Consider the following 16473-nt stretch of genomic DNA (forward strand, 5'->3'; position numbering starts at 1 on the left):
CTATGGATACAAACCGGTGGGGAGGCAAGGTGAGAGGTGGAGGAGCTGCTACAAGAGCTGGCTGATGCAGAGCTGGGCAAACAGGTCATGGTCACTGTAGGGGTGGCTGGAACCAAACAAGCCCAATGATTTAAAAATAAACAACCAATATCATTACAACTTAACACAAATCCTATTAATGGTGTTCAATATTAGTCAAGCATGGAATCTCTGCCTTACTCTTTTTAATGGATGAACTGGCGTCCAGGAAAGGATGACAAAAGAACTCGTCTAACAGAAACACAGTTAGAGACGTGCTGGCATTTAAATTCACACTTTAGAAAAAGCTCCGATTCATTTTTCTTTGTTAGATTTTCACTGACCGAACTCCATCCGGTCCTTTGGGTTGCGCTGCAGCAGGCCCAGGAGAAGGTGCCTCAGATGGGTGGAGGTTTCTCTGGGGATGCTGCAAACGAATAAAACAGACAGAAAACCCACACGTTTAGATAAAGCATTTCCTAAAACCAAACACGAGCAGGGGGCTGTTTCTACAACAGCAAATACAATCAAGCGTAATCAGAATCAGGAATACTTTATTGATCCTGGTGGGAAAGTTGCTCCAGACAGTAAAATAGCAACAAAGTGGTCGACTACATGGCCAGTTGGAATATTAAAAACATTCCAGATTTAAAACAACGATCATGTCTTGTTGGAAATAAGAATTATAACTGCTGTAGTCAACTTTTCCGGGACTTTCCACCGGACGCGAGTCTATTTTATTTTAAAAGTCACATGCAGATTTCCAGTGCCTTAACTAGTAGCCGAGATAAACGGAACAGACAGTAAACCAGAACTATAGATACACGCTGCCATCTTTGCAAAGTCTACAGCGAGCTTCATATCGATTGCCAAGAGCAGCCAGCTCTCGTTGAACACACACTTTCTCGTGTTTTCGATGACAAGAAGTTAACTTAACCTAACTAATCAGATTTTAGCTAGCAGCAAACAAGCTACAAACTCTCTGTGCTCCATGTGAACTGAGTGTTCATAGCCTGCAGTTATCAGGAGACTTTATTCATAACACACCAACACAGCCCCTCAGAAAAAGGCAGACACCAGATAACTGAGTTTTATTATTTTAAATGGTGAACGCTTCCCGGGATTAAACAACTTAAAAATTAAGACTTGACCTAATAAAATTTTAGACGCCTGGATGAAAATCTGGGATTTTTTAAGACTTTTCACTTTACTCTGTAAACCTGATAGAGTTCTAACCATCGTTTATGTTTTCTAAGGTGGATTAGCTGTGGCGGCCATCTTGAACTGAGAGGACTCCAAGCAACAGAAGAACTCGGATATTTTTACTCAATACAGAATCAGATCTGAAAGCTTACTTTGGGCTGAGATTCTTGTTTTTCTCATAAAACATCCGGAGGTCCTGAGGGCTGCTGGCCTGAAGATAAAAGTAGAAAGCGCGCGCGCGCGCACACACACACACACACACGCACACGCACGCGCGCGCACGCACACACACACACACACACACACACACACACACACACACACACACACACACACACACACACACACACACACACACACACAGGTTAAAAAACATTGTAATCTATCGGTGTTTAGCACATCTTTTCCATAGTCTCAAAACACTCTACTTGTTTGTGTTTTGAATAAATATCTCATTTCACACCTGGATGGAGTCACATTTAAGATGATTTAAAAAATACTGCTGAACCAGATCAGGAGACAAAAGAATGTGTTGATGACATCAGGTGTTCCATTGGGGTTAATCTTATCTTTTACTCCACAAGCAAACAATGAAGTGACAATAAAAACGTGATCAGAATAAAACGAAGCAAGTATGCTGCTTCCATGTTCCTGACCATTAACCATTCTTACCCCAGGTTAAGTGACCCCTGATGGGAACTTCTGCTGGACCGGGACAAAGCAGCCATTAGCGAAAGAGAAACACTTCTGCTGGAAAAGGCATCACAGGGGTTTTCTATTCCACATTTACCTGTCTTTATCTGATTCTGACACATAAACAGCAAAATAATTTGATGATCTTAGCAGGTGTTTTTCTCCTGTGGCTGAGAGATTGTAGGATAAATGTTTTAATTTTGGGGTAAATCTTTGAACAATGAGCAGTCTAGATGTGAGGATGCAAAAGGAACGGAATAATTTTGCCAAGTTGCAGATCTTGTTTTGTTCTGCTGCTGCTGCAAGACATTTAAACAAGACTTGAAAACTTGCAGTTATGGAGATAAATAAAGAGGGGCTTGGTAATCAACTCAACAAAATAACTGTATATTGAAACAAACGTGGAGTTATGTAGGCCAGAGTAGAAAAATACTAAATACGAGGGATGTCCCGATCAGATTTTTTTGCCCACGAGTCCGAGTCATTTGATTTTGAGAATGTCCCGATCCAATACTTTCAATAAATTAAAAAAAGAATAAAGAAAGCGAAGAAATGGATCGAGGATGTTCCGTAATTTTTATTTAATAAACATTATATTAATGTTTAACAAACTTCTGTGAGGTAATAAAAAACATAAATTCTTCACTTTTGGACTTAAGTGCAAATATAAAAAAGTCTAATATAAAAACAAATAACACCTCAAATTAAAATACCTGGCAGGGGCCAATTCCTTGATACGACCCTGAGTGTGGGACTGAGTTTTGAAGGTGATGTGAACTGTATCAAATATATAAATATTACATGCTGATAATTAATTGCTTTATAAAGATAAAACGTGTAGTAAGATAAATCTACCTACATTTTATTTTTCAACAACTTTGTTCAGTTTTCTTTTGTTTTCCCTGTTTTCCTGTCGTGTCTGTCTCTGATCTTCCTGCCTCTTTTCTCAGTCCTCAAGAAAAAAAAAACGCTGCCTAACTTTCTAGTTTTTCACCTCACAAGTTACATTTCAACTAAGCAGATCAAAGGGATCAACCGACCGCAAACATAGCGGGGTGCGGTCACTGGAGCACGGGTGATGAGCTTCACTGCAGTGGAGCGCTTCAGACACGAATAAAAACAGAAAGTACCAGAGAATATGAGCGAACACGAACGATCGCCTGTTAATTATATATTTTGGGTGTAGCCACTTTGAGAAAGTTACTGTGGCCGTGCGCAGGACGCAGCTGTCTGGAGCACGTCAACAATCAGCGCTCTGCAGCTGTCTGCTCAAAAGAATCCCCGCCATACCGAGAGTCCAAATAAATGATGTAATACAGGTAGAAACAGCATCTTTTGTGGGTCTTTTCTGCATGTGTAAGTTGAGGGCTTCACGGGAGCCCGACAACATTTCAGGAGAACCAGGTTCCCCATAGCTCTCCTGTAATTTGAATCCTGTATCCGAGTTTGGATTGGGAAGTAATGACCAATCGTGGCTGAAACCACGCGACAGGAACCGATTTGCGATAACGTGACCGGATCTGGGCACCCCTACTAAATACAAACCTATTTAAATTGAATGTTTATGCCCATTTGTTCAATAAACTGATCAGTCACTGATCAGCATGTCTGGAAGAGGCAAGGGAGGCAAAGGACTCGGAAAGGAGGTGCCAAGCGTCACCGTAAAGTTCTCCGTGATAACATCTAGGGAATCACTAAGCCTGCCTTCCGACGTCTGGCTCGCCGTGGTGGAGTCAAGCGTATCTCCGGTCTAATCTACGAGGAGACTCGCGGAGTGTTGAAAGTGTTCTTAGAGAATGTTATCCGTGACGCAGTCACCTACACCGACCATGCCAAAAGGAAGACTGTGACCGTAATGGATGTGGTTTATGCTCTGAAGAGACAGGGACGTACACTCTACGGATTCGGAGGTTAAATGACTTTATGACACTGAAACAAGAGAGTTCAGTGGCCTAGTGGTAGAGTGTCCGCCCTGAGACTGGGAGATCAGGGTTCGACTCCTGGTCGGGTCATACCAAAGACTTTGAAAAAATGGGACCCTATGCCTCCCTGCTTGACACTCAGCATTAAGGGGGATGGATTGGGGGGTTAAACCACCAAATGGTTCCCGGGCGCGGCTGTGTCTGCAGCTCAACGCTCCCCCAGGGGATGGGTCAAATGCGGAGAACAAATTTCGCACACACACCTGTGTGTGTGACAACTAATGGGACTTTAACTTTAAATGTTTGTGTTATTATGGTGTTTACCTGAAAAGGAGCTTTTCCAGTCAGGCACTGAAACACAATGGTTCCTATACTCCACAAGTCAGCCTTGGCATCATAGTTCTGGGACATGATGACTTCAGGAGCCTGTTGGCAACGATTAGTGTAAAATATAACTAATTACATCATATGTCAGCTGTTACTAGTGTTCAGATTGATTTTAAATAATAAAAATTTAACAATAAACATGAAGAAATTGGCTTTTTCACATAGAAAAGACAATCAGTGAGTTGTATTATTTGTGAATGATTATGGACTTTTTTCTGTTCAACTAAAGTCCTACTAATTGAGTTTACCATGTACATGGGGGACCCGCAGAGTGTAGCAGCCATCATGTTGTTCTGCAGATGCCTGGCGAAGCCGAAGTCCGCTGCAGGGAAAATAAAAGGCAGATAAGATGAGCGGGATGAACTGAAGGTGAACAGTAATAAAAAAGTAGATGGAAAATAACTTCCCAAAGAAAAAGCTGAACACTCATATCTAAAACAAATAAAAGCTACATTACAGTAATCCAGCAATAAAAAGATAGTGGTATTTTCATTATGATGACAGGTGGAGAAAATAAAACACACTTTGGAAGTTTTCTTTGTCTTAGGGGCATGGTTTAATAACTCTCACGTCTGTATAAAAAACTGTAACAAGTTTTGAGTTAACAGCTGTATGAATGACATGTTTATTTCTAAAGAAGTAAACAAGTTAGAAATCGTTTTAAACATCCCTGCATCGGTTTCAACAGTGTGAGAGTTGCCTCACACAGCCGAGACGTAACTGCTGCTGCAACAGGAGATGGGAGGAGCAGAATGAGCCACAGAACTAAAGGTCATAGCAGCAAAAAACCCCGTCTGACAGACAACCACGACCGGCTTGTATCTTATAGTTATGATGATGAACGAGATGTAAGGAGATGACATCATAAACCCTGAACTCTGTGGAAAAAAACAGGACTTGTCTCCCAACAACCATGCTGTACTTTTCCTTACAGAGTTTCAGCCATTTATATCATGTATTTGTATTTTTATAATAACAATAATAAAATAAACAAGTTAAGGTTGGGCGATTGGATGGACTCATGGACCATTGGCGAAAGGCTGAGCCCTTCGCTGATCGGTTTTACAATATGTTTTAAGCCTAAGAATTTGTCTCGTGGAGGGGACGTTACAAACTTCTACATCAAATCAGTGTTTTTGCAACACTCTGTACATACTCAGTCTTAGAAAGCTGGGATTTGTGTGATTCCAGTCATTTACAACCACAAGCATCTATAACTGTCAACTGCTCAGAAATTCAAAATAATTTCTAACTCAGCGTTCAAACTAAGCCTCTTATCATTGAAAGAAGAGAGTCCTCTCAAACAAAAACCATCTTTTTACATCCACAAGGGTCCGATAAAAGTCCTCCAATAAAATAGTTAATCCTCAACAAGTCTTAGGTGCACAATCCAACATAATATACCGCTGAAAACATTCAAAGTTCTCTTCAGGTGCGTCTCTTAATTCTCACCATAACCTCTGTTAGCATTCTCACATTAACTTCAAGCTTTTGACTGACATCTGATCCAACAGGTGAAGGGTTGTCCCCAATGCTGAGGGAAAATGATCAACTATTGACAATGGCGGTCAGAAGGACCTTTCCTTATTCTCATGTGTGTAGCTCAAGTCAGCTGCGGTTCAGTATGAGCAGCAAAAGAAATTTGAAAAACATCAGATCTCCCTGGAGATCTGCTTCTGCAAACTGAGTAAGAACGACTGTGACTGGTCTAAATTTCACCTGCACGAACAAGTCGGCCATTGTTATTTTTTGGAAAGAAGAATATGGCTTGGAAAATGTTTATATATCGCCCAACCTTACAGCCTAATGAACATTCTCCAAGAGCTGTGAATCCATAACTAATCAACCACAGAAAAAACCTGATGGAGCAAACTGATCTGATGAAACTCACCTATCTTGATGCAGGTGTTGTTAGAGTAAGACTTGCGCCCAGGTGGGTAGGACAGCAGGATGTTCTGAGGTTTGAGGTCTCGGTGGATTATCCCTTTGGTCTGGAGGACCCGCATGGCTCCTGTGATCTGCTGCAGGAACACTCGAATAGTATCCTCACTCAGCGTGCTTTTAGCTGCAGATAGACAAGAGGGCATTAATACTAAACTGATATCGTTATGTCCTATAGGGAGCCTAGGTCACGCCCATCTACTTCCGGACCATGGGTCCCCAGAAGAAAGAAAAAAATGAGAAGAGCAGAGGAAGATGGCTGTAAGTTGAGCGAACTTCAAATCCTTCCTTCACCAGGAAAGAACCACCGTAAATCTGTCTATGTGGTAAGCAGCAGCTACGCTAGGGGAGAGGAGATGCTGTGGTGCCATATATAAGACGTACAGGCGTCTGATTTGTAGTCATGCTAAGTAAGAAAATTTACAAGCTGATTAATCTCAAAGTACATGACTGGCGTGGTCAAAGCACACATCATTACTCTTCATTTAAATTGAAGTACAACATACAACAGGTCGTAAGGCAAGCAGATTATAAAATAGCTCTTTTCGCCTCATTCATTTGCATTAATCTTTTTGTTCTACCTGGTAGTGAAGGTAGTGTTGTTAAACACAGAGCTGAGGTTTTTCTCCAAATTAGTCTCCTGAACAGCCCTTTCCATCAGATGCATTAGCAACATCTAATATAATAGACATGTTTTTCCCACAAGCTTGGCAGCAAATCCCTTCCCACCGTGAGCGTTTCAGTTGCAAAATGGCAGCAAAAGTGTTCTGCGTGGGTAATCCTGCAGGGATACAAAATCACAAAATAGCAAGACCACGTGTGACTTTGTCAGTCAGCGCAATAACAAGCAAAGAGAAAGATCGCAGCATGTGTGCAAAAAGGTCTGCAGGATTTTTCTGTTCTCTTTACTTCAGCTACGAAGGGGGTCAACGGGTAATGATGTTCACCCGACCGTCCTCTCATCCAGGGTCAGGTCAGGTGGCCAGTAGTCTAAGCAGAGAGGCCCAGACTTCCCTCTTCCCAGTCAGCCCCATGCTCCCTTATGGGAAGCATTGGGTCTGGGAAATCTTCTAAATGGTAAATGGTAAATGGCCTGTATTTGATATAGCGCCTTCTAGAGTCCTAGAACCCCCCAAGGCGCTTTACAACACAATCAGTCATTCATCCATTCACACACACATTCACACAGTGGTGGTGATGAGCTACGATGTAGCCACAGCTGCCCTGGGGCGCACTGATAGAGGCGAGGCTGCCGAGCACTGGCGCCACCGGTCCCTCCGACCACCACCAACAGGCAACGTGGGTTAAATGTCTTGCCCAAGGACACAACGACAGCGACAGACTGAGCGGGACTCGAACCAGCAACCTTCCGATTACGGGGCGAGCACTTAACTCCTGTGCCACCGTCGCCCATTCACTGTCTGCTCTATTCAAATAACCCCACCCCCTGAGAATTCTAACCGAGCCAATCAGCACTGAGTAGCGTACGTCACACACTGCAATGCTCAGTTTTCATAAACAATGAAGATGGTGTCTGAAGCGAAGTTCGAACGGGTCTTTCTTTAGGTCTCCTTCTAGTTGGACGTGCCCAGAAAACCTCGCCAGGGAGGCATCAAGGAGGCATCCTAACCAGATGCTTGAGCCACCTCAACTTGCTCCACTTGAGCAGCAGGTCTACTCCAAGCCCCTCCTGAATGACTGAGTTTCTTACCTTATCTCTAACGCCGGGAACACACCGGCCGCCGAAGCGCCGCGAAATGGGGGCCGCCTTCATTCGGCGCCCTTGTTATCCTATTCTATAGGCCACATGGACTGCTGAAGCGCCGCGAAGCGCAGCGCGCCGGCGCTCCAGCCCGCGCTGTGTAGCGATCGTTTTTGCGTCTGCTCTATTTTTTTCGCGAGCTGCGGGTGAATCATGTCAATTCTGGTAGGAAGTCACACCTAGACAAGAGGCAGGCCGGTAAATGTAACAAAATAAAGCATTTCAAAATAAATTTCCCCGATAGTCAAATGTGTTCGTAAACAGACACTGCATAAAAACCACACGAACACACGCACATACACACACAGCAAACTTGTGTGCGTGCGTGACCATGTGAAGGGGGTGTGGTTTTGGGTGTCTTTCAAACGGAGCAAACAGGACAGAGGCAGAAAGTCATAGGCCAGCTATTAACAACTGGTTCACACCATAGGTTCATACAGACGCGGGCAAACACACACAAACAGCAAGGGGGAGGGGGGTGTAGAGGAAAAGAGCAGAGAAAAGGCAGAGAGGAAATGGAGGACACCAAGTAGTTAAAAGAAAAACTACAGCTGAGCCGAGGCGCGCCTCAACTGGAGCGGAGAAACAAGCATCTGGTCTGAACTGAGGAGCAGCGAGCAGCGGCCGAATTTCGTGAGCGCTCCGCCTCCCGGCGCTTCGGCGGCCGGTGTGTCCCTGGCGTAAGGGAGAGTCCAGACACCTTGTGGAGGCAACTCATTTCAGCACGCTTGTATCTGCGATCTCATTCTTTCAGTCACTACCCAAAGCTCGTGATTATAGATTAGGGAAGAAAAGTAGATTGACCAGTACAATGCCTGCATCACTGCAGACGCAGCACCAATCTGCCCATCAATATCGCACTCCAACTTTCCCTCACTGGTGACCAAAACTAAACTCCTCCACTTGGGGCAGGACCTAGAGAAGGCATTCTACGCTTTTCCGACAGACTAATTATCTATTTTATTTTACTAGAAAAGCAACAGTAAAGCAGTATGTGTATTTTATTTAGAAAGTTTTTAGATACTTTAAACTGCTTTTTAGATGCTCTAAACTGTGTTTGACTTCCTGGTCCAATCTGAACTTCTCAGCTTGATGCGTTCTGGAAGCGTAGCGCCCAAAAATAGACTCAAAACGTAAATACAGCAGAGCGCTGCACAACTACGCTTCTGGGATGTGTCTAAAACAAGCCAGATCGCTGCTGGTGTAAGCACACGTTTGCTATAACAACGGCTAATTGCAGCATACTGTGCATCTGGTGGAAAGGCCAAGTTGGTCTCCATTCGAGGATTTTTTATTTATTTTTTTGTTGGTAAAACCAAAGCAAAAAAAAGAACGTGAACAGCACAATATGTTTGCTGTAGCTTGACTGGATTTTACCTGAGCTACAGATGAAGAAAATTCATGATTTCCTGCACCAGAAAAAAACTAATTTTAACTACATTTCAAGTTTAGCGTTTTACTTCACTAGGATTGAGCACATGGCACTGATCAGTGAGGAGTGGATGAACTTACAGTGTAAGTAGTCAGCGAGATCACCGCCATTGCAGTACTGAGATCAAAAAGAGAGCCAGGATGGGAGAGAGATAAAAAGGAATAACATTAGGAGACACATGAAAAAAGAGGACTTGTGTGCAAAGATTAACTCTCTGCTTCAAAGAGGGCTACACAGTAGATGTTTAAAAATGACATGTTCACAGATTTACACACTTCTTCCTATTCCAGGTATTAATATGAATGGGCTGACATAAAGGAAGGCGTGACAAGTGAGGCTCTTTCGTGCAGCAGGGGAGAGAATCTGTAGCCAAAAGTGCAGAATTAAGATATTTGTCATTTTAAAATGACAGAAATAATAATAAAACCTTAATAACATTTTTTCTGATTTTGTCACAAAAGAAAAAAAAAGGATTTTATTAAATGAACAACTTATTTGATTTACAGAACACATATTATATCATCTTAGGTGTGTTCTTGCTGTGTCGCGTTTCCAATTCCATGCTGTAGTTCTTTTTTTAAAACACGGAACAGTTTTGTTACCTGAGGAAGTTTGCAGCCGCAAACAAAACGTAGTGGGAAAACAGGTAACAAAACTGTTCTGTGCTTTACAAAAAGAACTACAGCATGGGACATATTATATCAATCAATACAAAATACATCATTAACAGGATATGTAGGTTTCAGCCGTATCGCACAGCCCAGATGGTCCATAAATTCTTACAATGGACATGACAAATAGATCAACTTAACCAGAAAACCTGTCAAAAACAACATGCATTTATTCAAACTGCAACAGGAAATAAAAGACCCACACTGCAAGGATTGATAGTTTACACAACAGTAGCCAATTTTAAGCTCACAGAAAACAAATGTAGTAGGTCGTGGTGTGCCTTACCAACAGATACAAACACTAAACAAAGCAGTGGAAGGATGCACAATGGTTCCCCGTCACTCTTCATCAGGTGAATAGTACCAAAAACAGCATATAATTATCGCCTGGCAACCATTTACTGCTTCGATGCCTGAAGGCTTTGCTAATTATAGCTCAGACCCCGACAGAGCCGAGACAATATGGCACTCAGCAAACAAAGCAGGAGATCACAGCGAGCTTACCTCCATCACCAGGTACACGGAGCTAGCGGTTTCCTAAAGAGAGAAAGGATGAGAGAGGGTCACACAAACACACTTTAGTCATAGACAAACAGGCTGTTGGTGAATAAAGCTGGACCATGATTTCAGACAAGATCTTTGGAAAAATAGTACCCTGGAAAAGAGTAAGTCAATAAAGTCTTTTTTCCATCTTTCTAAGTCATTTCCAACTGAAACAGAACACCTGGCATCAGCTAAAGTTAATGGAAACGTGAATAAGGACAGGGCTGTTTCCATCATTACTTTTATTAGTAAATACAGTGAGAGAAAAGTGTCTAAACTCAAACTAAATCCCCCCCCCCCACACACACACACACAAAAACACCAAACAATAAAACTCTTCATCCTGTACGTTTGAGAAACGTAGAGGTTTAATTTCAGTAATTATTATTTCGTTCTAGCTATCCCTAAGCAAACCACCAAAGGTTTTGGAGGAAACACTAAAAAAAACACGTAGCTGCTGAACTGCGGAGCCCCCTCTTATCACATGGTAACAGATGACGGCCATCTCTCACTCTGACCTCGTTTCAGTATATCTCTGAATGCAGCGATCAGAGGCCAGTCTGTTTTCTCTAGTTCCGCTGAGTCAGGACTTCTAACTTTAGGTTTAGTCACTGAGGTTCAGGCAGAGACTGAATTTACAGACTGTCTCAGAAAATGTAGGTGCCACACCTCTGCTGATGTTCTCGCTACAGATTTATAAAAACGCTCACTGAGCAGATCCGTTTCAAAGCAACAACTAGAGTATTTCTAAGATTTTAAAGAGTTAGGCAACTTCTTACCAACTCTGCAATGAATGAAATATCAATACACCTAAACATTGTGAATGTGTTGCTGCCACGGAGATCAGAGACGATCTATTATTGATCATTGAAAAAAGTATCTGTGTCACGATCTCCAATCAATTTGTCAACAATCTGTAGTTTTTGGTTTTCAGGAAGTTTATGGCAACAAGTTATTGGCAACAAGTTTAGAGGAGAGGCACGTTGGTCAACATGTCTGGAGATTTTCAGGTTTTTATTGGAAGATGATGAAAAATGTTGGTATTGTCTAACATGTTTTTCCAAACACTGATGGTGTCTTTCTTGTTCAAAGACGTGATCCAAACCTGTAAGAGGAAATCTTGCACATTTATTTAAAGACTCTTTTGAAACAGAACTCAGACACATAATGAAAATAATGCTTGCTGATATTGCAGTGTTTGGTTGGTGTCCATTTCTCTCAGAACTATTTAGATAGATTGATGGCTGAAACTTACAGAACTGCTTGGACTGTCGTACCCAGAGAGAGAACCGCTTTTTCACTGACTCACCCACCATAAAAGATGCACAAGCAGAAAAATGCCAACACCAGTGCTCCACTAGGGTTTGTACCGAGAGATAAGACGACTCAAACAAAACATTCTTCAAACGTCCTCTCACCCAAACTCTGGTTTATTTTGTTTGTGAAACAATATAAAATGTTCTGTTTATCACCTAGATGGCAGCGTGTTAATTATGGACTTCAAAAACAAAGGAACACCTGCTGGGTTCAGATAAGACTTTGCGAGGACGTGAGGGACATCATGTCTCAGCTACCCTGGAGGTGCTGCGACAGCGAGCTTCAGATCAGTAGCTAGGCTACAGGCAACAGCCTCGCCGTGACTGAGGTGCAGCAGCTAGTGGGACAGCCAGTAGTTACACAGCTAGCTAAAGCTGCAAGAGAAGGAAAGCCCTAAGCTTTTGATGAATATGTGTAGAATAGGTGCACTACATTTCCCAGAAGGCCTTAATGAAAAGGGATGAGTGAATGCACACAGCATGTAAACACAGGAAGTGATGACTGAGCTCAAAAGGACACAAAGACAGCATGTACACTGAAGGGGAAAAGGTAAACAAGAATCTAAGAATCTAACAAGTCTTTGTTTAACAAGAAGGCCTGACTGTTCAAACTGCATTAGTGAGACATTTATGTTCGACACATAACCTGCACAGAAACACAAGCACCAGTAATCGGAGTTAAAAAAAATAAAAACTGAAGCCTTTTACATGTTATGTTTGACTGAAGTACCACACACCTGAAAATCCAGTAGAGCAACAATGTTCTCATGCTTGAGCTCCTGCAAAAATTAAAGAAAAATAATTATTAGAATAATTATGTGTAAGATGCATCCATCCTTTTTACCTGATAGACTTTGTACTAAATATGGGCGATCAGAACTCTTTGTACAACGTAGGAGACACGTCAATCTTTCACTTCGACATAATTATGTTCCGCTAAACAAACATGTCAAGATAACAAGCCATAAAACTTCACTAAGGCTAATTCTAGATACTAAAAGCTCTACAACATCAAATGTTGGAAAACTAGGCCCGCTCAAATATGGAACTACATAATAATAATGTTTTATTTGGTCAATATTAAAATCATGAACATTTACCAAGATTCCATTTTTGGTTCTTTTTAAAACACAGGAAAGGTTTTTCTTTACCTGCTGACATGTAGGGTATAGCAATTCACATTCTGAGAGATTTTAGACTTTGAGGACATCTTAAAATCCCTGCTAACATTTCGTTTGCGGCTGCAAAACATCCTCAGAGCTGATGCTGATGGTGGCGTCACTTCCTTCTCCGTTTATCTGCCGGCAGCAGAGGACGTTGTCTCTCTCTGCTGCCCGATCTCCCCTCTCCGACGATGCAGTCCCATGCGCGATCCAATGAGTAAACTCCATCGTCTCTGTTCATGGTCCCACATCCACGTCTCCTTATCTCTATAGCTTCTTTTATCCATCTTTTGTATTTCTGTTGTTCGGTGTTTATGATCCTTGTGTTGTCCCAGTCCATTATATGGTTTTCTCTTGTGCAGTGATCTGTACGGCTGACTTCTTTATTGTGCTTTCTGCTTCATGTTTTGCTGCTCTTGTGTGTCTTTGACTTGTTTCTCTCTCGCACTCCTTTCTGTGTTCTATTGTTTGTGTGTTGAGTTGGCGTCCGGTTTCTCCTATGTATGTTTTATTGCAGAGTTTGCATGGGATTTCGTTAACGACTCCACATTTATGTCCAGCTGGTATCTTGTCTTTTGGGTACACTAGTCTGTTTCTAACTGTTGTGTATGGTTTTGTTGGTGGACATTTTAAGATGTCCTCAAAGTCTAAAATCTCTCAGAATGTGAAATGCTACACCCTACATGTCAGCAGGTAAAGAAAAAACCTTTCCTGTGTTCACCAAAAATGGAATTAGAAACTGAACACAGTAAGAACACACCAAAGATATTTACCAAGATTATTAATGGAGTTTCAACACTGGAGTTAACATTTTTAGAAGACTGTTTAGAGGTGATTAAAATTATTCTTAATCACACTAAAACGAACATAGGCTCCTTTAAAAATGTACAGATCTATTTATAATGAGATTATTTCAAGTAAATATTCTTGCAACATTCAGATATTAGTTTAAAATATGAAGAAACAAACAAATTCAACTGCTAGTTCTGGTGAGGATATGAGCAAAACCTGCTATAAAAGTGGAGAAGAGCTGCTGCAGAAGTCCAGATGTCCACGCAGGAAGTGAGTAAACATTCAAATATTTTGGTCTTTTTAGAGGCTTGAAAATAAAGTTGCATTTAAAAATATCGCAGGCTGCCACACAACGTTTGTGTGGAGGTGATAATTGTGTCATACACCTGTGGTTTGTTTTGCCCTCGTTTTGCCATCTTTGGCCTTCAGAAGGCATGGAATGTCCCCATTCCACAGCATGGACACAAAGCAAAATGTAAAGCCAATTTGTTTTCTTTACAATTACATTATTTTGTGATTTTATTTTCTTTAGTTTTTTGTTGTACACAGAGTGATAAGGGTTTGTTGTTACCTTTGCTGACATGTTTCGACGTTTACTGACGCCTTCGTCAGAACAAACCGCCGGATGTTGGTGGTGTCACTTTCTTTTATCTGCAGGCAGCGGCGGACGATATCGCCCTCTGCCGTCTGCGCCTTCTCTGCTGATCACCCTGTCCCATGAGTGGTCCACGGTGTAAACTCAGCAAAGGTAACAACAAACCCTTATCACTCTGTGTACAACGAAGAGCTAAAGAAAATCAAATTGAATAACCAACACAGTACGAAGATTATTTTGTGATTGTTTGGAGATGGAACTGATTAAATGCACAGCTCTATGTAATACCACACTTTAACCATCCACCATACAGTTTTCTTGCACTCACCTTCAATATTTTGATCTCTTTCCCCAAAAGTGTCTGAGATTTCGCCAAGTTCTTCTTGTTTATACATTTAACCGCCACCTCCCAGTCATGTTTCTAAAAGCAAATTTAAGGATGGAGACATCATTTTCTGAATGCATTGCACAGTTGTGTCTTTACTTGGCTATTAAACTGTCACTTGACCGAAAATGTCAAAATTATGCAGAAATGCTGGTGATATTTACTTTGTAATAATTATTCAGAGAATATAATGTGATGCCACTGCCTTTTCGTGCAACATTTGGCATATATGACTAAGGAGGTGCATTACACTGAAGCTTTAATGGTTTATATTGTTTTAATCCGAGTACAGTACATGTTTCAACATGTCTATTTAATGGCTTCGGTGTCGAGCTTAGGGGGAAACAATACGAGTCTGCTGCCTACGTTAGAATAAAACCAACTCCATAACAGCACAGTCACGGAGAACAAAGACAGTCGCAGGATAATAACGATCCATGCATTTAGAACATGTTTTACTACAGAAACATCTAACTGTATTTGTAATTGTTGGTTGTCGTTTTTTTCAGGAAACGTGTGCTCTCAGGCCTCTTAAGGTCGTACGATGACAACAAACGTTTCAGATCAAACAGTAAAACGTACATATTTTGTAACAACCAAACCAAATGGTTTAAAATGCCGTTGTAATTTTTAAATGATCTTGAGATTGTGTGTGAGGTCATGCAATGTAAACAATCACCTCTCGGTGTCTTCCTTTGAACACGACAGCAAATGCGCCATGTCCTATCAAGTCCTTCCGACTAAACTCAAATTTCCCCACCGTCTCCATGTCGATAGTCTGTGTTTGTTCCACTAGGACCTGAACAGATGACAAGGAGGCCTTAGGCCACCCTGCTGCTCGGTTAGTCCTTTCTCCTCCGTCAAGTGGGGGCAGCAGAAGGGACGTTCACCCCCTCTTTCACTTGCCATCAACTGGCTTCCCAACATCAAACTGTCCTCTTCTCTCATGTTCCTACGGTTACGTTTTGGAGTTTAACTCCTAAAAGTGTTGTATGGATAATTCCATCTCTAACAAAGCGGCCAAGACGAAGTTAGCCAAACTTGCAAACAGCAATCGCAGGAGTCTGGCTCCTCTCCGAAGTACCACCTTAAAAAACAGCTTGCAGCGTTGTGTTTGTATACAAGAGGTCCAGACTTCTGTCGTCTGTAACGTCCAACCGACAAAAATGGTAGAAGTGATGATTGTAAACGAAGTTCACAGCGTTTTCTATCCTATGAGCCACGTGAAAATTCCGTAAAATGTCTTGGAATAGCAGCTAACTCGCCGCTACTCACAGTAGCGATGCTGACAACAAAGCAGACTCTGGGCTCTCCAGGTACAAAACACGCATGCGCAGTACAGTTACAGAACGCGGTTCGTTTGACGTACTTTTTTTTACAGCAAGGAAATGACATCATATAAATAAAATAAAATAAAATAAAACAAAATAAAATAAAATAAAATAAAATAAAATAAAATAAAATAAAATAATATAATATAAAATTAAATTAAATTAAATTAAATAATGCTCATACCCAATCTGGACATGCTAATTTTAAAATAAGATAAGATATTACAATGCCAATATAACTTCTACAACAACAACTACTACTACTACTACCAACAATAATAATAATAATAATAATAATAATAATAATAATAATAATAAT

General features: G+C 41.4%; 1 protein-coding gene and 1 pseudogene across 3 annotated transcripts in view; one reads left to right on the forward strand and one right to left on the reverse strand.

Moving 5' to 3' along the window:
* ulk1b (unc-51 like autophagy activating kinase 1) overlaps positions 1–16163 on the reverse strand; it is a 29811-nt gene extending 13648 nt beyond the window's left edge. For 2 of the 3 annotated variants that reach the window (XM_054744880.2, XM_015976963.3), the window contains exons 1-12: positions 15503–16163; positions 14767–14859; positions 12626–12667; positions 10534–10566; positions 9439–9475; positions 6115–6288; positions 4472–4545; positions 4161–4262; positions 1374–1432; positions 363–445; positions 220–270; positions 15–106 (exon numbers count right to left, since the gene is read on the reverse strand). In XM_054744880.2, coding sequence (XP_054600855.2) covers positions 15–106; positions 220–270; positions 363–445; positions 1374–1432; positions 4161–4262; positions 4472–4545; positions 6115–6288; positions 9439–9475; positions 10534–10566; positions 12626–12667; positions 14767–14859; positions 15503–15592 — 930 coding nt within the window. In that variant the 5' untranslated portion in view covers positions 15593–16163. The other variant, XM_070552750.1, reaches the window with a different exon arrangement.
* LOC139070472 (histone H4-like) lies at positions 3519–4130 on the forward strand (annotated as a pseudogene).
* Positions 16164–16473: the final 310 nt, after the last annotated feature.

The sequence above is a fragment of the Nothobranchius furzeri genome, chromosome 6 (genome assembly GCF_043380555.1).
Source record: "Nothobranchius furzeri strain GRZ-AD chromosome 6, NfurGRZ-RIMD1, whole genome shotgun sequence".
In the NCBI taxonomy this organism is placed as follows: Eukaryota; Metazoa; Chordata; class Actinopteri; order Cyprinodontiformes; family Nothobranchiidae; genus Nothobranchius; species Nothobranchius furzeri.